Genomic DNA, 22,108 nt, shown 5'->3' on the forward strand with positions numbered 1-22,108 from the left:
GTATTACATCTTATTTAGTGAAACTCTGAACAATATGGATTATGCACAGAGTTACTGCTAGGAAATAAAGTTAAGAATAAACAGCACTTACCAGGGACTGTGAAAGTTTGACTCCCAGACAAAAAAAGGCAGATAAAAATCAAGGGCAAAATGAAAAAAAAAATACTTTCAACCTCAACTGTGTTTCTGAAAAGACTAATGTATTTAGAGATTATTATTTTCTTTTTGGTTAGAAGAAAGGCTTCTGAAAATATGGCTTCTGTTATCAGCTATTGTGTTTTAAGCAATGTAAATTATAGATGGCATTTAGATAAAAAATAATGGCTCAAAATTAAAGCATTTACATTTAAATCCAAATGATCATAACAAATATCCAGATAAGCCTACTTAACATTTCTCTGATAATAAAAGCTAAAATATCCTGGTAATTTACCATCTAAATATAATTAAATAAATAAACCCATAAACCCAGTGAGATAGTCAACCAACCCATCTAGATTTGGAAAGAGTCAATTCCAAGCAAAGCTACTCTACAGCCATTTTATTTTAAAAATCCTTTTCTTTCTAAAATATATTATGGACCAACTGATGTTTATCACATTCATCTGTACAAGAATTATTACAGTAGAATGTACTGAATTCATCTGTATGCTACAATCTTAAGGCATTGTCAGTAAATTATGCATTGTTACATATGCATTTTAAAAATAAATTATTCCAAGAGTGTTTTTAATTGATCTAAGGTATTTAAACGTTGTAAAATTTCTAATTATCTTGAGGTCTGCTATTTACAAGATTCATTATGAAATTCTTAGATCTGAATCCTCACTGTAATTTGAAAAATAAACATAACTCACCAGAAATACAAGTAACTCCAAAATGAATGACTGCTGGAGACTGCAAATTCTTAAGGACTGAAAGGCAAATGCACTTCCTGCATTTTAAGATAGGTGTCAGCCTTGTCAACAGGTTGAAAGTTATCAGTAATTATTTACTCGACGCTTACTTTGTTCTATCAAAGATGAAAGTTTAAGATCCTGCGCTCAGGAAACATGGAATCAAGGCAAGACCCAGGAGTAACCAGGCACCTAAGGGACTGGCTGGCCATTAATTTGTTCCATGTAAACCCCAACTTTTCTAAGCTTTAGTTTTCTTACCTGTAAAATGAATGGACTGAATGAATGAGAATTATCCTTCAAGTCTGAACTCCTGTGTCGTTTTCTCCACAAGGCTTGCTGCGATCCCCTAGGTATCTAGATCCACAGTGTGCTTCCCACTGTGGCAGCCATCACCCTCCTGAGGTTACCTGTTTGTTCCTAGTTCCCCACTACCTAACATCCCCTCAAATGAGCTCTAAAAGCAGAGACCTATCTGTGTTGGTCACCAGATTATCCTAGTACTCAGTAAATATTTGTTGAATGAATAATTTCTTACACTTTCTAGAAATAATTTAAAATTCTGTGATTCTACATAGTCTAAGATTCTACATAGTCAAAGAATTTACATAAAACTTTACCTCCTTTATTCCTTAGCAAGTAATTTTTTATTCTTGCCAACTCCTTACTTTTAAACTAACTGCCTTCATGTCAGGGTCCACTATCTAGCGTCCCTAGCCAAGACCTCAAACATCATTCATGTGAAACGCTGTATTAAAACCACTTGTTTTTAAAAAATTTTCTTTAGGCCCCGCGTGGTGGCTCATACCTGTAATCCCAGCAATTTGTGAGGCCAAGGCAGGTGGATCACCTGAGGTCAGAAGTTCAAAACCAGCCTGGTCAACATGAGGAAGCCCTGTCTCTACCAAAAATATAAAAATTAGCTGGGTATGGTGGTGTATGGCTGTAGTCCCAGCTACTCGGGAGGCTGAGGCAGGAGAATCGCCTCAGACATGAAGGCCAACACCCTCATGTTACACATGAGGAAAGAAACTTAGAGGTGTGACTTGTCCAAGGTCACACTGCCAGTAAACAGCATGACCAGAACCAATCCATATCTTCTAGTTTCTTGGCGAGTATAATTTCCACTACATCACAGTTGCTTCTAAGCATCTTTATACAAAGGTGGCAACTGAAGCCATGAGATTCTCAGGCAATCAGCATTTTAAATTACTCTTTCTAGGCCGGGTGCGGTGGCTCACATCTGTAATCCCAGCACTTTGGGAGGCCGAGGCAGGTGGATCACTTGAGAGGTCAGGAGTTTGAGACCAACCTGGCCAACGTGATGAAACCTCATCTCTATTAAAAATATAAAAATTAGCTAGGTGGTAGGTGCCTGTAATCTCACCTACTAAGGAGGCTGAGGCAGGAAAATCACTTGAACCTGGGAGGCAGAGGTTGCAGTGAGCTGAGATTGCACCACTGCACTCCAGCCTGGGCAACACAGCGAGACTCCATCTCAAAAAATAAAAAATAAAAATAAATAAAAATAAATAAATAAATTACTCTTTCTAGCCTAATGGTAGTATCCGGGGGACAGTACTATGATGACAGTGGGCACTGCTTTACATAGCTAGAATTGTTGCTGAAATAATACTATCCAGTTTTATTAAAACATTTGGACATGTTCAGCCTGGTTATTACACAAGGTCCAGGACAGCTGCTTTCAAACTCTAAAATTCCACAGGATTCCAATGATCATGAGCCATGTTCTCAAGCTTCTGATTTGGGCCCTTTTTAAAAACTGCATTTAATTTATTTCTCTTTACTCATGTAAACACATTCTGCAAGATTAGTTTATTACAGTATGTTGATAATGGTATAAACATTATACATTCCTGGAAGCACAACAAATATACCAATCCAACAGTCTTCATTTTCCTTTTCTGCCTTCCTCTACATTAGAGCAAACTATTTCACCTATGAGGCAAAGACATTAATTCAGAAATGGGAAAAGGCCTTCTAAATATCAGTTAAAATAACCAGGAGAAGACTGAACAGATCCATATTGTGCTTAATGTAGGAATGTTTGCCTACGTGGCCAAGTTAACAGTTGAGCAGAAGTCACAACAAATTATAGTGCACCTACTCAATTATGGCTCTGACCACATAGGATGCAGCTCCCCTTCCAGTAACAGCTACTGGGAGACAGTTAACGGTAAGCAATGCAAACACAAACTGAAAAGGTTATCTCTAGCCAGAAAAGAGAGAAACATGAAACGATCTGCCTTATTTGTTACAGTTATACAGTTTTACATGCCTTCTGAATCACTCTGGGCAAGCTAAGCAACATACTGAGGGTTGATTCCTTAACAAACTTGAATTACTGACTGAAAACTGTTACGATTTGGCCAGTGTCGGTAATCTGAATATTTCACATTTCAAGGGATACTGAGATGGCACCTTTACAAAGAACTCTCGCCTTCTCTGCATTTATAGTAAATGTTGTATCTGTTGTTGGTATTGACCTTTCTTGTCCCAATTCTGCTTCTCTTCCGGGTACTACTTAGCGACTTCTTCATTGTCCCGGTTGCATCTTTGTCTTCTCACTAATGAATTACATGCCTGTTAGAGGTTTTGTTTCTGCCCCATGGTTCCTCTTTGGAAGATATTCCCCCCTAGTATTAAAAAACATTATTCTGGATGGACTAACTGCCAAGTTGGCACTATGGGAACTAGAAAAGCTTAAATAGTTGTACCTTTCTATGAATCATTTGGCTTTAACTTTTTTCAGAGAAACACTGAATTCTGTGTCACTTTGTGACTGAGTACTTAGCAGAAGTTGCACAGTATGGTGAAGAAACAGAAAACTGCTCCTCTAACACATAAAAAAAGCCTATTTTCACAGTAATTTATCTGGGAGTTTGGTGATATGCAACCCTCTGATTTATACATTTGGTCTGGAAATGCTCCCTAACTAGAATCAATACTTCACATCTTTTTATTCTGAACTCACCGAATACTTTTTTTCGCGCTTCTCAATCCATTTTCTAAATGCAGTTTTCTGTACTTCTGATGTGCCATTTGCATAAAGCCAGAGCAGTGGGGCCTGCCCTATGCTCTGTCCCAAAGCCCAGTTGGAACCAACTCCGGGGCATGCAGGGTAAGCAATCGAGGCATGAGAATGTGCATCCCTGGCCTCTTATTGCCTGCCTGAAAGGAAATCACCAACACTCTGGCCAATCTGCTGCTATGACAGTAGGTAAGAGGAGTCCTCTGGGTAATCAAAATCTAATCTAAATAAGGCTTTATCAGCCTAAGTTAGCAACTGCAGTTCTACAACTTGCAAATTCAGACAGTGAAGCAAAGATGCTCCATTCCCGACTCCGGGCAGCACACAGAGGTTGGGCCGCTGGGTTCTGGGAGAGCTGGGGCCCGGGGTCTTTGGGGTGGGCTGTAGGGAGATCTCCTATAAGAATCTGCAACCAGATCCAGATCAGAATCAAGGGAGCAGCAGCAGCATCACGTATCCATGTATGGTCTCATCACTGCCATTGTGGCAAGAGGACCTCTGCATGAGCTATGCTAGCGTAGAACTTTGTCCTTTCCATCTACTGCCAGTGATTGTTTCACCTCATCTAATGGATAATACAGTTAACTATAATTTAATATAGTTAAATGAGAATAAATGAAGTGAGAAAAAAAAGGACCTCCATGAGACACAAACTACTGTTCTGTTAGACACATACTAGTCCCAAAAGCCTCTAATCCCTTACTTTTGATTATCAGTTTGTCCATCAGGGCCTGAGTCCTCTTCTGCTTTCTTCTCTTAATGTCTCTAGGACCACCAATCCTGCAGCTAATGCCAAGGTCCCAATCACTCCCTTTAATTTCAGTACCAGAAAAACAGAATCCACAAGTTGAAAGGAATCTAAAAGACCACCAATTCACCCAAATTCACACAAACTCATGGTTTTTAAGTTTGTAAGTTTTAATGGTTTCAACAACATTCTTGTATAAAATGCCTATGCCTGAGTATGCCCCTAAGGCAGCCATCCCACCCAAAGTGAGCCAATATATCAGAATCCATTACTGAGGAGCGAGGCCCCTTCTAAATCAAATGTCACACATCCCTGGGTAACACAATTCACATATATCTTGGTTTTGAGTGAATACAGGTAGAATCTACCAGTAGAAAATGGTGAACAAGTTTACCCAGTCAATAAAAGTACAGATGTTCTAAGCTATACAGCTTCTTAGTATCTAAGTTAATTCTTTGTTATATCATGCTTATTCACCTCACCGACCCATCCATTCATGGGAAATTTCAGGACAAAAGCTAGAGAAGGAGAAACAAGCAAAATAGACACTTCTAGAGATGTTTCTCTTTCAGGATCTTTCATAACTTGTCTGCAAAAAATGTCATAGGAAAAGATTCTATAAACACATGGGAAATTGTCCTCTGTTTCTCTGGGGCAGTCATAAAATAGACTTCACACTTCTGCACTGAAGACAGATGAAATCTTTAGGACCAAGCTTGGCTCTAAAGAAAGACTTTTCTCTTGAAAGGTTTAAAACTCTGAGGAACAAGAAAATATTCTTGCAAACTGTTAAAACAACAACAACAAAAACCAAGTTGTTTTCAGAAAACAACCAACGCTCCCACTATCTAAATTAGTTTAGAATAGATCCATTTTCTTATTTGAGTACTATTTTGATTTTTCTCACCTTGAAGATACATGTCGTCCCAATTAACAGAAAATAAGCATAATTTATTGAAATAATTGAGAGATTAAAAATGACAAGATAAGCCATTGCTAGGTATTAATATAACATATAATATATAACAATTCTTGCTCTTGAAGATGATAAATTCTAAAAGAAAACTCAAGAAGTATATTAAAAATTTTTTTAAACTGCAGTGTGGATGAGCAATTCTGAAACTACAGTAAGAATTGTTCTTTCAAGTATCTTTACTTGTTCAATCTGAGAACAGGTAAAGATAGTGTGAATAATGTGAAGTCCTGTTTCTCATAGAGAAGTGATGGATATGAAAACTGGGAAGGCTAGAATAAATCCTCTAGTGCTAAACTGGAATCAGAGGCATCAGCACAAACTCATGGTTTTTAAGACATAGAAAGATAGATAAAAAATATGAGAGGTAAGAACATAGAAATACATAGAAATAGAGAAAGACAGAAATAGAGCTAGAGAGAGAAACAGAGCCATAGATAGGTGGACAGACAGAATGAGATATGTGTGTATTGCATTCACATACATTTATTTCCTTGTTGTGTCCACTGAGATGGCCTAAAAGCAATGATAGGCTGGGTGAAGTGGCTCATGCCTACAATTCCAGCACTTTGGGAGGCCAAGGCAGGCAGATTACTTGCGTCCAGGAGTCCAAGACCAACCTGGGCAACATGACACAACCCTGTCTCTACAAAAAATACAAAAATTAGTTGAGTGTAGTGGCATACACCTGTAGTCCCAACTACTCTAAAGGCTGAGGTGGGAGGATCACTTGAGCCCAGGATGTCAAGGTTGCAGTGAGCTGTCATCATGCCACTGCACTCCAGCCTGGGTGACAGAATGAAACCCTGTCTCAAAAAAAAAAAAAAAAAAAAAAAAAGCAATGATAAACCAATGGTAATGGGTACTTAGTGTCCAGATGTTGGTTTCAAAACACAGTTCACCACTAAAAGGAACCAGGACTCCTGGAGAAAAAAAAAATTGGTTTCCCTACACTGGCATGGGGAATGTACTAGATGAACCTGGAACATCTTACTGAGCCAGAAAGCAAAGACGTGCTCAGAAATAATGGGGAAATGTCAAAAGGACAGAGAAGTCACATCAGGGGCAATTTGAACAATAAAGTTGGCTTAGTAATACATTATAACCCATAGAATAAAATAAGAATTTGAGTCCACACTGATACAAATAAATGATGAAGGAGAGAAAGCTCAGCCTTACAGAAAAATTCTAAATAATGTGTAGAAGGCATGTCAGAATTAGAACAATCATCTTTGGTTACTACTAATGTAATAATTCAAAGGTAAGAATCACCAAAAATGCTAACACTAGTGGATGAATGTGAAACTGCCTTTGCAGAAATTGTAACAGTGAGAAAATTATGATGGTGAAGGAGATCTGACCTGACCAACTCCATCTTGCCTTTCACTCCCAAACTGCCCTTAACCATTCCTGCAGTGGGCCAAGCTAACTTTTGGAGACATTTAGTTTACAGTTTAAATGATAATAGAAAAATGAAACCGCCTTTGTAAAACTAATGAAAGGACACCAGGTTAGGAGGATGAGAGGGGCCTGAATTCTGCCAAGATGTAAGTGTAGTTAAATGATTACCAGTCATTATTCCAGAGGTCACAAGATTTGTAACCTCCCTGTAAATAACATCACTATGATAGAAACTAAGATTGGCCTTCTGAGATGTCTTTTCAGGTTTTTGCATTTTTGACAACTGGATGGGCCTGTAACTGGACAGACCAGTAACTCCTCTGTTGTCCCTACCCAGAAGTGGACTCAGCACATGAGGGCTGTTTTCCACACCTCTGTGACTGCATCCTCAGCCAATCAGCAGTACCCATTCCCTAGCCCCCTACCCACCAAACTATCCTTGAAAAACTCCAGCATCCAAATTGACAAAGAGGCTGATGTGAGTAATAGTAAAACTCCTGTCTTCTGTTTAGCCAGCTTTATGTGTATTAAATTCATTCTCTATTTCAATTCCCTTGTCTTGATAAATTGGCTCTATCTGGACAACAAACAAGATGAACCCATTGGGTGCTTACAAATGTATAATGAGAAACATATTTATATACTCTCAAAATATGTATCTATTAAATGATTAGAGGGAAATTATTAACTTTTCAATAAAGAACCAGGCAGACACCACCTTACCAAGATCAGATTTAACATCACCAGCATGGGCAAAACTGACATCTTGTACCTTCTGATATGAGGCACTGAGAAGGATACACAAAACTTCTGTGATCTTCTTGCCACAAATGTAGAGCCTGAACCTAACCCTAAGGAAACATCAGACATGTTCAAACTGAGGGACGTTCTGCAGAATATATAACCTGTGCTCTTCAAAAATATCAAGGTCATAAAGGACAAGGAGAGAGTGGGGAGTTGTTTCAGATTAAAGGAGACTTTAAAAAATGACAATAAAATGCAATATAATTTTAGATTGGATTTTAGACCAGAAAAACAATTTTTTTTTCTGTGATTATAAAGGCTATCAGTGGGAAACTGATTAAATGTGAATGTCTAGAATTCAGATAATAATTAGATATCAACATTAAATTCCAGATTTTGATAATTATATTATGGCTATACACTATTTTTCAGTAAATACTGTGTTAAGTATTTGGAGGCAAAGGGCATCATGTCCTCAATTTACTCCTAAATGGTTCAGAATAAAAATGTGTATGAATGTATGGAGGGGGCAGGGAGGTAAAGATACAGTTTATACGGTAAAATCTTACATTTGGGGAATCGGGGTGAACAACATATGGAAAATCTTTGTACTGGTTTTGCAACTTTTTGTAAGTTTGAAATTATTGTAAAATAAAAACACATTTTTTCAACATGTTATTTGTCCACAGAAACTAGGAAAATTATACTCATTCAGTTCTCATCGTTAGCTTCTCGCAATGAACTGAAATTGTTTGTTATAACAATAACAGCATAGCAAAGAACAAATCATAATAAACCCTTGATACTGGCAGCTGTAAATTAGATTTAAAAAATCTGTTGTCCAGCCCTTCTCTTTTCAAATTACCTCTAAAGTAATTTAACTTTAGGCCAGGTACAGTGGCTCATGTCTGTAATCCCAGCACTTTGGGAGGCCAAGGTGGGAGGATCGCTTGAGCCCTGGAGTTCGAGACCAGCCTGGCCAACATGGTGAAACCCTGACTCTACCAAAAATACAAAAATTAGCCGAGCATGATGGCACATGCCTGTAATCCCAGCTACTCAAGAGGCTGAGGCACAAGAATTGCTTGAACCTGGGAGGTGGAGGTTGCAGTGAGCCAAGATTGCTCCACTGCATTCCAGCCTGGCTGACAGCAAGACTCTGTCTCAAAAAATAACAATGATAATAAAATAGGTAAACTCTAGAGATAATAAACAACTTGGAAGCAACAATTTATAGTGGAAAATATTCTTTTAACTCCAATTCAGAAAGCTACTGACATTAGATAGAAAAATTATCAAATCCTTCCGGGCCACAGTTTATTCATCTAAAAAAATGAAGGGGTTCCATCAGATTCTAATTCTATTATATTAGACCATAGCCTATTCTACTAGATCTATTCATAACTTCTCTAAGAGAAACAGGACTTCTCATTATTCACACTACATTGTCTATTCTAATTCTTCCATCACCAGAATCTAGAAATGAATTTCATGATAAAAATACCGGTTGCTTGCTTTAAAACTTAAGAGTAAAATATGGATCTCACTTGAACCAAAACTTGAAGTTCAAATACAACAACAAACTGAATAATAAGTATTTATTAACTATCTAATGTTGGGGCTCAGAACATACCTGAATATGACTGAAGGAGACCAGAATATGTGACCTCAAAATATGCTGCTTTTGCACATTTTGAGAAAGTGCAGACATAGGAATAGCTCTGAAAAGTTGCCTTTTTAAAGATAAATTTGTGCCTATACAAGAAATCTCTACTTATAAGGATATCTCCCTCTGTGCACCAGGAGGAGATGACTAAGTAGAGAACACATTGACTTACAGCTTCATAACAAACTTCACTTTCATTTAAGGTGCTTTTCCTGGCCATCTCATCTTAAAGGCTTGTTCCCCACAACCTTTTTTACTTTGTTTTAGAGAATGATGGTATTTAAGCCCAAAATTTAAATGCTTTCTTTGAGATCTACTCTAGAGACTTACTCATTTCTCTGGGGTTTTTCCCATGTACACATGAGGCATACATATTAATACACTTCTGCTTGTTTTTCTTCTGTTAATTTGTCTTTTGTTACAGGGAGCCTCAGATAAGAGTTATAAAGGACAGAGAAAATTATTATATTTTTTCCGCGTCTGCACTATCCTGTTTTTTTTGGTGTTTTTTTTGTTTGTTTGTTTGTTTTTGATGGCGTCTCACTCTGTCACCCAAGCTGGAGTGCAGTGGCATGATCTCAGCCCGCTGCAACCTCCACCTCCCGGATTCAAGCAGTTCTCCTGCCTCAGCCTCCCAAGTAGCTAGGACTACAGGTGTGCGCCACCATGCCCAGCTAATTTTTGTATTTTTTTAGTAGAGTCGGGGTTTCACCATATCAGACAGGCTGGTCTTGAACTCCTGACCTTGTGATCTGCCCGTCTCAGCCTCCCAAAGTGCTGAGATTACAGGCGTGAGCCACTGTGCCCATCTTTTTCTTGTTTTTTGTTTTTTTTGGGGGGGGGGAATGGGGTCTTGCTCTGTTGCCCAGGCAGAAGTACAGTGGCATGAACATGGCTCACTGCAGGCTTGACCTCATGGGCTCAAGTGATCCTTCTGCCTCAGCCTCTTGGGTAGCTGGGAGCACAGGCACACATCACCATGCCCAGCTAATTTTTTAAATTTTTTGTAAAGATGGGATCTTGCCATATTGCCCAGGCTGGTCTCAAACTGCTGGACTCAAGCAATCCTCCTGCCTCAGCCTCCCAAAGTGATGGAATTATAGGTGTGAACCACTGCACCTGGCCCACTATCCCGTTAAAAAAGCAAAGAAACAAACTTTAATTGGGAGGCCATTAGGCTGAGGCAATGCCAGAGCTCTAAGGTCCCACATAAGCAAACCAAAGTCCAATGTAAACATAAAACCATACTAGACTTTACCAATCAGAAACTGCCGACTATTCCCTAACTAAGAACTTTCCACTCTAACCAATTTAAATGTCTTTTGTCTTACTTTCATGTTCAGCCTATAAAAGCTCACTGCCCTTGCTGCTGCAGTGAGGCTCACTAACCTCCAGTGGTTCGAGTGTTGCCTAATTCATGAGTCATTCTTTGCTCAAATAAACTTTCTTTTTTTTTTTTTTTTTTTTTTTGAGACAGGGTCTCACATTGCCCAGGCTGGAGTGCAGTGGCAGGATCACGGCTCACTACAGCCTCAACTTCCCAGGTTCAGGTGATTATCTCACCTCAGCTTCCCAAGTAGCTGGGACGACAGGCATGTGGCACCATACTCATTCTTTGTAGAGATGGCGTTTTGCCATGTTGCCCAGGCTGGTCTCGAACTCCTGGGCTCAAGTGATCTGCCCACCTTGGTCTCCCAAAGTAGCGGGATTACAGATGTAAGCCACTGTGCCTTCTCTAACTCTTTAGTATTTTAATATCCCTAGGTTTATCTCTTAATGATCCTAATTCTTTCCCCCATCTTGGACCCCAAAGTGTGTGGCCCCAGGCCTGGATCATATTTGGTTGCTCAGTTATTTCTCATAGTCAGGAAAATCAGAATTTCCTTGTGCGTTTGATTTCAGTAGCTCAGGAAGCTTCACTAACAAGCATATCCACATATCTGGATTCTCAGACCACTGGGCACTGAAACAGAGCAGTTAATCCCCATACCCAGGGTGAGGAAATAACACGCATCACATCTTTTAAAATATAATACACACAATGAGATCATTTGAGTAATTTTAATACTACTTTATAGACAATTCAGTGGTACCCTAAACACAATTAATTTCTACATAGATATTAACTTTTCAGCGAGCATTAGTAAAATTAATAAAATTAGGTAAGTGATTTAATTATTTTATCTGAATAATGTTTTGTTTTATGTTTTAGACATTATTATTAGAACACCAGGCTGTGACATGTCATTAAATAATAATTGCAAAATGAACACATACAGCAAATTATTTTTTGTAGTGGTTACTCACCTGAGAGCTCTTACCACATTTAGCATCTCCTGAAACAATCACGATTTGATTTTGAAGCAGTTTCTCCATAAAGGAGTATTTTTCTTTCCATATAGGAAGATCTTCCCTTTCTTTCAGAAGTTTATAATAACGTGATGAATATGGCAATCCATCAAAGGGGTTAAGTTCCAAATCCTCACAGGCCAAAACCTCTTCCTCATCCCCATTGCTGGAATCCAGGGATTCAGGAAAATAGCGTTTTTCAGGGGAAGAGTTTGGACACTCCAGCCCTTCTTCTTCCATCTTGTCCAACAGTGAGCTCACGCAGCTGACATTCCGCAAACAAGTTTCTCCTATCAGTAACCCATTGCAAAGAGGGCTTAAAAGCCTATTTATACAAACCCATATGTCCCAATCTCTAAGACTTCAGTTCAAGGTTTTAGCAAGTTAAATTCCTCAAACCTGCATCTGTTCTTCGTTGCTGTGTTATCCACTGTGCTGGCTCCTCACTACAGCACTCTTCGGCATTGTAAATGATTGTCAATAAACCAAACTAAGAAACAAACAAACAAAAAGAGTAAGGAAAATTAGGAACACATACAAGTTAAAAAGAAAATGCATAGGCATTCAAATGAAAAGCATTATTTTTTTCTGTTAACGGGTTTCTGTCATTTCTGCTGCCTGCTTAAAAGAACAGGAATAATTTAGGCTGGTGTTTAAAGTTTGGTCGGTTCCTGTATTTCCTGGCTGGTTCAGAAAATGACTGCACTGGGCCTCGTGCTCTCTGCCTGACCTCTATCACAGGCTCTGCGTCTTGATCAACTGTGAATGGAAAGCAACAGGAGGGACAGGATTGTGATTGTGAGGCTAATCAATCACGTGGTCACCTAATCCCATGTCAAAAGAGGAGCTGGACACTATAAAAGGAAAGAACTGTGAAGGCCTGGTGAGTGTTCCTCTAACACAGGCTACAGGAAAGTCTATTATTAAGAAATCCTTTAATAAAAAAACATTTTTAAAACTTTTCAAGAGAGGGGAATGAATTTATTACTTCCTTCCGTATGTGGTTATGGTTGGCTTATATATATGTGTGTGTGTGTGTGTGTGTGTATATATTTAGAGACAGGGTCTCACTCTGTCACCCAGGCTGGATGCAGTGGCGCACGATCATGGCTCACTGCAGCCTCAACCTCCCAGGCTCAAGTTATCCCCTTGCCTCAGCCTCCTGAGTAGCTGGGACTACAGGTGTACACCACTATGTCCAGCTAATTTCTGTACTTTTTTGTAGAGATGGAGTTTTGCCTTGTTGCCCAGGCTAGGCTCAAACTCCTGGGCTCAAGTGATCTGTCCTCCTCGGTCTCCCAAAGTGCTGGGATTTCAAATGTGAGCCACCGTGCCCAGCTGGCTGGCTTTTATTAATAAGGTCTTTTGTTTAATTAAACCAGAAATCTCTAGCATATTTCTTGAGATTCTTGGGTCTTGAGCCCAACATGTCAGGTCCAAGAAGCCATTAAGGACAACTTTTAATTTAAATGAAGAGAAATCACCCAAGAAAGAGCAAGATTTATAGCAATAACTTAAGTCTCCACATGTCAGGTGAAGGGTCTTTCCTCTTCCAATTACTAGTGATTAAAAAGAAAAATTCTATTAGTGTTGCTGGAAATAAGCCCCTTTTCATACTAACCAGGTACAAATGAAAAAGAAAACTCAAGTTAAAAAGAATAGTAAAATACAGTTCATGATATTTTGTAAGTTATTGCTCTTTTCAGATCACCTGATTTACCTTAGTTATTCCTTTAGATTGTTAGAGCCAGTGTGCCCAATGGCTAGTTCCTAATTAGTAAGTGGTAAGAGAAGCTCTCTCTCCATTGGTCAAGACAGGCTCCAGGGCAACAATCAGTCACTCAAAAAACATTTGCTGAGTGTCTTCTAAGGGCTTATTAGATGAGTAAACTAGGCACTAGATATACATATAAAGGATATTTTGAAGATGGCAGCAAGAGCAGGATAGAAAGTTTTAAAACTCACAGACGAATAAGCTAGTTTAGAGATAAATAATCAGAGGGGGAGAAGAACTTTACAGCTCTTCCCAAGTAGAGTTCTTAAAAATTCATCTGAAAGCCAGTGTTTGAAAATTAAAATGGAATTACAAAGGCATAACAGAAATGTTGTAATATGGATTCACTTCAGAACTCTTCACTGCCTCTATAAGGTGAGAGTAGACCCACAGAATAGCTCCAGGAAGCACAGTAGCTTCAGATCATAGCACAAGCTAACTCTGGGAAGGTATCCAAGAATCAGAAAATTCTACTGCTTAAGAGAAGTTAAAATTTAATTTTATATTCTATTTTTCTTTTGTTCTGATTAGAATCCCTTCCAAGGGTTCTCAGCCTACATGTAAATTAAATTGCTATTAAATATTATAACCACTGATTGCCTTAGGTAGTATTTCTTAACTGTTTTACCTTAAAAAAAAAAAAGAACAGCTATTATTTTTACCAAATAGAAATGTTTCTCTTAATTTATAATACTCCCTAAGTATGTAATAATCTTATAATTACAGTAAAATCTTACTTATAAAGCATTGACCACTTTGAACCCTGAGGAAATAATCAAGTTTTCTGAATAGTCTTCTTTCTAAAGACCTGAGACTTACCTGGCCCCTTCATCACACATTATGCAACGTATCCACACACATTAGCCTTAACCACTTCTCTGTTATGGTGGAATTAAAGATGGCCACAGATTATTTGCCACTGTTCCAAATGGAGAGGTACAGTCTATTTCCTCTTGGCTTGAATCTGAGCTGGCCCTGTGACTCACTATGACCAAAAGAATGCAGGTAAGTGATACTGAATCACTTCCAAGATATTCTCATGCTTGAAACACTCCTCTTTGGAACCAGCTGTCATTCTGTGAGGTACCCAAGCCCAAGCCACGGGGAAGAGACCAAAGCTGAACTTCCAGTCCACAGCAGCACAAACCCCCAACCATGTGAATAAGCTGCCTAAGATGCTCCAGCCCAGTCAAGCCTCCAGATGACTGCAACCCCAGCCAACTGAACAGAAGCAGCACCCACAGTAGCCCATACAACCCAGAGTATCATGAGATAACAAATGGTCACTGTTTTTGTAAGCTACTACGTTCCAGGGTAGTTTGAATTGCAGAAACAGATAACCAAACTTCTGCCTTCTTATATAAACTATACTCAAAATTTAACTTTTTCTTCGTGACTCAAGGTCACCATTACATCAGTTACCAAAACAGAATGATGTCCTCAGATGTCTCTGAAATCTACAGAGGCCAAAGACCAGACTGCTCTCCTGGAGCCCTGCTCTTCTCTGGGGACTCAGAACCAATGCCGCAGTGTGGTGTGTGGCCCCTTACCTTGTGAGGCTCTTCTCTGCCTTTCTAACCTGCTCTCCTAACCAGTGCATTAGAAGCCAGACAAGCTTGTTTGACAGACACATTTGTAAAGCTTGAGTCCACAAAGGACTCTACCATTGAATCCAATGAGTCTGAGGCACAAAGCTATGACATTTACAGACTTTGATTTTGACTACTCAGAGGGACTTTTTGCTGCTCTATGGTTTGGATTCCAAATTTGGAGGGTGGAATGGCTGAGACCCAGCTAGAGGCTGAGTTTTGGGCCCATTGACTCCAATAACATTCATACACCTCTCCTTATTCATCTTGCAACTGGTGTAAGCTGTGTAAATATTTTTTCCGAGAGGTAATTAAATATGTACAAAAGATCTGTCTTGGCCATTGGCAAATTTAACAGTACCAGTCTAAAGAAAGAGAAACAAATAATATGGTAGGTTAGATGTCACTCAAAATAAAGTTTAATAACTGTTCTGTTATCGGTATAAACTACATTCCACTACAAGAAATTTAAATCTGAAACACTGACGTTCACTCCTTTCAAAGCTATCATACATGTATATTGTAGACAGCATACTTTGTCAAGGACAGCCATTTGAAAAGAATCTATTACAGCTCTTAAACATGCATCCATGAAAATAATACATATCTAATTAACAGACAACCTTCACAAAGTAGAATTAGAAGTCGATGTAAGATGAAGCTATGTCTTAGTCATTTATGTGTTTGGCTCTGGTCCAGTAATTCTAGAAATACAGTTCACAGAAATGGAAAGACAAAGTTTGTAAGGCATTAAGTGAAGCAAAAGCATTAATTCGTCCTGAGTAACTTCTTATGTTTCATCATTCAGTGCTCCTCTTTTGTGCTTTTTTTTCTGTATTCAAGCCAATATTACTGCATGCTTTTCACCTATCAAATTCCCAAATAAATAATTTTAGCACTCGGTAGATATCTGGAAGTTTCCCAATGCTTAGTACCTGGACCTCTCTTCCCCTTTCTCTCTTTAATAGGGCCTGAGTGGTCTCATCTCATCTTATGGCTTTAGTGCCATCCACACATGGATGTATGGGTGTATCTGTCCTTAGGATCCATTGATCTAAACTTTATTGTCATGTATTCAACTACCTATGCATCATCTTCCACTTGGATATTTAATAGGAAACTCAGACTTTACACGCCTGCAACTGAGCTCCCAACATTTACCGCAAAGCCACAAATCTGGTCCCCCCAATCTCAGTTAATTATTTCCTTCCAGCTGCTCAGATCAAAATATTTGAAGTTACCCTTGATTTTTCTCTATCTTAAATCCCACATCTGGTCCTTTGATGCAGTATGTAGAATGGCCTCCAAAGATGCGCATGTAGGAATCCCTGGAACCTATGAACATGTACTTCGCATGGCAAAAGGGACTCTGCAGATGTGATTAAATTAATAACCTTGAGATTGGAAGATTATCCTGGACTATCCTGGTGAGCCCAATCTAATTACATGAGTCTTAAGATCAGAAGACCCTCTTAGCCACAGCCAGAGGAAAATATGACTATGGAAGAAGGTTGGCGAGATGCAATGTTGTGGGCTCTGAAGGTGGAGGAAGGGGCCATGGCCAAAGAATGATGTGAGTGACCTCTAGGAGCTAGAAAAGGCAAGGAAACAGATTCTCTCCTATAATTTCCAGAAAGGAACACAGTCCTGCTGGCACCTTGATTGTAGTCTAGTGAGACTGACAACCCACTTCTGATCTACGAAGCTGTAAGACAATAAATTACCACTCAATTTGTGGTAATTCTATAGGAGCAATAGAAAACTAATATATTCAATCATGTCAGTTCTGCCTTCAAAAAATATCAAGTGCCCCATAACCTCTACTGTGAACACGGTCTGAGCCACTATCCCCTCTCACCTGGATTACTGCAATAGCCTCCTAATCAGCCTTCTTCTACCCTTAGCCCCTTACAGTCAGGTCTCAAGCCTGCAGTCAGAGTCATCCTATTAAAGCCAGCTCATGTCTCCTCTGCTCAATAGTCTCCAATACTTTCCCTCTCATCTCACTCTGGGGAAAAACCAAAATCCTTAAGAGAACCAACAATCACTGTATGACCTGGACCCATTGCCTCTCCGCCCTCATGTGCAACAGCTCCTACTTCAGTCTTCCCCAGCCAGACGGCGCCCTGCTATTCCTCAAACACCGTGGCAGATGCCTGCCTCTGGGACTTGGTGCTCACCCTTCTGTATGTCTGAAATGTTCCTCCCTCAGATATCCAAATGGCTAGCTTCCTCACTGCATACAGATCTTTACCAAACGGCAGCTCAGTAAAGGCTTCCCTGGCCACCCTATCTAAACTTTTACCGCTCTCCCACACTCCCGAAAACCACTCCCTAACCTCTTTAACTGCTTCGTTTTTTCTCCTTAAGACCACCACCTAACATAATGTATATATTTTCCCTCTTTGTTTTCTGTTGGTGCCCTCCACTGGAATGTGAGCTCCATGAAGCAGGGGCTTAGTGTCTCCACTGCAGTCTATCTTGCATAGTTACATCCTTCATTATTTCACTCTTAGCTAAGTTCAAGGTAGCTTACTATTGCTGCATAGAGTTTAAACACTTCTATCAGGAATTCACCACGTTTCTGGATTTATGTGACTTTTTTGTTCCCTTCTGTTTATGATATATGATAGACTTTTGCTATTCGTAGAATTCTTTAAGACTCACAAACCCAAAAACTGGAATATTTGTAGAGGCTCCTGGTCTTCCCTTGAATCATACACCCAAACCCCAAATTAACTCCTTGTCAACATTTATTCAAGCTGCTTTCTTCTTGATCAGTTCAGAAGAGTTACCGTGTTGAAAAGTACAGAGCTGCACTGAGATTCAGACAATGGCATGTATCATGCTGGCTCTAGCAGATCACTCATCTTTGTGGGACCGCTTGTAAACTGCAGATGCTGAGGAGGCAACATCAAGTACGAGGGGACTCTTGAACCATTTGTACTAGTGATTATCTTTTCCCCATGTCTTTATGTTTCTTTACTTACACTGTTACTGGAGCTATACCTTCTTCACTGGTAATTTCCACTCCTAAATCCAAATATAGTGGGTGCCTAATTAATAATTACAGCTGAGTAAATAATGAATGAGTCATTTTCTATCCTTTAGGGAGCATATGATTTTAAGACCAACATCTGATTGTATTTTATCATCGGTATCATTCATAATCTAATAGATCTTCTGTGTCCTCAAGTTTTCTCATCCTCAATGCCTCCATTTTTGGGTTTTCCATTTACCCATTCAACTAATACTTGAGTGCCTACCATGTGTCTGCAATGTGAACACGGTAGGGACACAGTTTGAACAGGCAGGTCTGGTTAGGTGGGGCTGAGGGTGGGGTGTGGAAATAGAAATTCTTTGTCTATGGTATGTAGACTCAACCTTACAGACAATTACCTAAAAGAAGACAAGTATGGCTGGTACCTAACTGGAGAGAAAGACAGACTCTGGTACAAGATGAGTTCAAAGATGAGATGGGACCAGATCGCAAAATACCTGATCTGCTATGGTAAAAAGGTTGTGATTCAAGCGCCATGGGTCTAACTTACCTAGTCATTTCTTGATCCAAATTTCATTTTTTACTCTTTGTTTTTCCTTACAATTCTCCTCTTAAATTTCAGGTTACTCTCTTTATTTTACATTATATGTGTTTGTGTGTGTATTTTTTTTTAATTTTAGAAATAGGGACAGAGTCTATGTTGCCCAGGCTGTATTCAACTCCTAGGCTCAAGTGATCCTCCTGCCTCAGCCTTCCGAGTAGCTGGAACTACAGGTACACACCACCATGCCTGCCTTATATTCTTCAATATTACCTATAATCTTTCTAAAACCCACCTTCAATTTTCTTAAAGTCATTAGTGAGATTAGGTTTTAAGAGAGCTGATAAAAGTTTATGGCAAAAGGCACAACAAAAGTGATTATGAGCAGGTGCACCAAGCATGGTAATAAGAGAAACCAATAAATCCACTTCCATACAAAACATTCTAAGAAATATTAAAAATGAAATAACATTTCATGACTTGAACATTTTGCATTATTTTCCTTTTTTCCCTAAGCCCACTCACCAGTAAATTAGTATGCAAAAATCTGTCTCGTGATCTAATTCATAGTTTGTAAACCCTATACTATATATTTATACATAAAATATACATGCCTTGTTTTTTAAAAATTATTATGTTTCTATTACTCCAAAATTTGTTTCAACATTATCTGTTTGAGCAATGCATTTTTTTTTTTTTTTTTTTTTTAAAGACAGGGTCTTACTCCGTTGCCCAGGTTGGAGTGCAGTGGCACGATCATAGCTCAATGCAGCCTCCACACTCAATTGATCATCTTGCCTCAGTCTCTCGAGTAGTGGGACTACAGGAACACACCACCATGCCTGGCTAATTTTTATTTTGTTATTTTTGTAGAGACAGTGTCTCCCTATGTTGCCCACGCTGGCAATGAATTTTTTTTTAGAATAATTTGTGCTCATTTTAATCAAAACTTTAGAAATATTTTAATATTTATTTAATGTCTCTTCATATTCTATGGAACAATCATTTAGAATTCATATGTTTGCACGAAGGATGAAATAGAAAATTAGTAATTTAAAAAACACGGATGAATCTTCTACAATACTAATCTTTAAAAGCTATAATTTAGTTATTATATCTAAAACTCAGATTTCCCTAGTACTGCAGGTTTCTGAATCTCCTACAAGATTCAAACACTATCTTAATAAAGCAAACTCTGAACTTTATTGTGTGTGATAGCATAATGCTGAAAAAGTAAAAGGTATTAATTCTGTCCTGGCTGGGCGTGGTGACTCACGCCTGTAATCCCAGAACTTTGGGAGGCCAAGGCGGGTGGATCACTCGAGGTCAGGAGTTTGAGATCTCCCTGGCCAACATAGTGAAACCCCGTCTCTACAAAAAATACAAAAATTAGCTGGGTGTGGTGGTGGGTGCCTGTAATCTCATCTACTCAGGAGGTTGAGGTGGGAGAATTGCTTGAATCTGGGAGGCGGAGGTTGCAGTTAGCTGAAGTGTGCCACTGCACTCCAACCTGGGCGTCAGAGTAAGACTCCCTTTCCAGAAAAATAATTAATTAATTAATTAATTCTGTCCTCTTGTGGTAGCGGCTCAGCAAAAGGAAACATCTGTCTGTACTGAAATCTTTGGAACCAAGCTATAACGACATTGCAAACGCTCATTGCATATATTCAATGCATTTATTTAGAATTCCACTTATTTCCTCTTGTGGGTTTATGCCAGACTTCCTAAAGGCAAGATTAATTTCTGCGCCATCTTTGCAACTCCTGCAAAATAAGGTATAGGGCTGTGCACAAACTATGTGATCAATAAATAACTGCTGAACTCATAAACAATATACTTATAATCTATTATTACAATATTTAGAAAAAAGAAAGTTAATGAGATATTATGAGTGAATAACAATGTCTTCAGAATAAAGGGCTATTATTTTTTGGAGAGCAGGATCATTGGTCGAATACTCCACATCAACTCCGGTGCTGGTTTGTGGCAAGGTGAAGAGCTTGCACCAGAATGCAAATCAACTCACTGCTTCCTACACTGAAGAGGTCTTGCTATTTTAAAAAAGTCAGCTGAACACTAATCAGTATGTTTAGTGACATCGCCTATTTACATTCTGGCACAAGCTCCGGATCTCACTGCAAACCAGGAAGTCTGCACTGGCCCTGATCTGCAGGCCATACTTTGAGAGGCCTGGTTCCATGCTACTACCACCATTGGACTAATAATAACAATGATGATAATTTTACCAATTAGCATTTATAGAGTGATTATTGCACACCAGATGCTATGTTCGGCACTTAAGCACTTTATATGGATTATTTCATTTAAACTCTTAAGGACCCCACGAGGGTTTACTTTATTATTTCCATTTTTCAAATGAGGAAACGTAAACTTTCAGAGGTTTAATTTATACAGCTTCTAGAAGATCATCTGTGGTAGAGCAGGTGCTTAAAGTCACGCAGTCGGATCTCTGCTTAACCCCAGTTAAATGTATAGTGTATATGCTTAACCATATATCCATACTGCTTCCTGACTATGTTACATATTGCTTCCAGATTACATTTTTAAAAATAGGCTCACGTTGCACCACTGGGGGTTGAAGAAATACTTGACACTAATGGAGATGTCAGGAAGAGAGGTCTGGAAGAAGTACCATAAAACTGAAAAACATGGTATAGACAGATTTGTAAATCTTTTTTATAGATTTGAAAAACATATTTCTAACACAAAGTTACAGTCAAATATTTAATACACTTTATCTCTCAAGCATGGTATGCTTTAATTGAAACAATGGACCTAATCATTACTGGGACTTTTAGATGGTTACTTCTTTGTTTGTCTTTGTTTCAATAGGCTCAAATCTCCCAAAAATATATCCTATTTGGTTTCCAGTATCAATTTAAAGGCTTTCTCAGAAAAGATAAGGTCAAAATTCAAAATTTATTTTAAAATCTTTATTTCTAGACTTGTAATGTGTTAATTTCTTTGATGTTAAGTAAGCAAATCTAGTTAATTAGCTTTTTAAAAATACTCAAAGTCCATTTTTAACTCAATGTTGGTTCATATCAGATACAACCAACCTTGTATTGACTATTGGTTGCATATACAATATTATGCTAATAACAACAGATACTACACTTGATCTTCGCCATAAGGCTGAGAAGTGATGAATATACAGTATTGAATATTGTAGTGCATATTGGTTGAATAACCAACCCTGCACTATCAAATTTTTTAAAAAGAATTCTTACATTCTAATGGTACTTACAAAAATTTTAGGCTTGGGGAAGTGGCTCATGCCTGTAATCCCATCCTTTTGGGAGGCCAAGTGGGGAGGTTAATTTGAGCCCAGGAGTTTGAGACTAGCCTGGGCA

The 22,108-nt window shown here is 38.7% G+C and overlaps 1 protein-coding gene and 1 pseudogene across 1 annotated transcript in view; both read right to left on the reverse strand.

The window, feature by feature from the left end:
• Window positions 1–22,108, reverse strand: part of DHX32 (DEAH-box helicase 32 (putative)) — a 56,330-nt gene that overhangs the window by 29,021 nt on the left and 5,201 nt on the right. The window contains exons 2-3 of the mRNA XM_015148438.3: window positions 12,229–12,319; window positions 11,788–12,119 (exon numbers count right to left, since the gene is read on the reverse strand). Coding sequence (XP_015003924.2) covers window positions 11,788–12,069 — 282 coding nt within the window. The 5' untranslated portion in view covers window positions 12,070–12,119; window positions 12,229–12,319. The remainder of the gene's footprint in view (window positions 1–11,787; window positions 12,120–12,228; window positions 12,320–22,108) is intronic.
• Window positions 21,725–21,902, reverse strand: LOC114670258 (U2 spliceosomal RNA; annotated as a pseudogene).

Source organism: Macaca mulatta, chromosome 9 (genome assembly GCF_049350105.2).
Source record: "Macaca mulatta isolate MMU2019108-1 chromosome 9, T2T-MMU8v2.0, whole genome shotgun sequence".
NCBI classification, from domain to species: Eukaryota; Metazoa; Chordata; class Mammalia; order Primates; family Cercopithecidae; genus Macaca; species Macaca mulatta.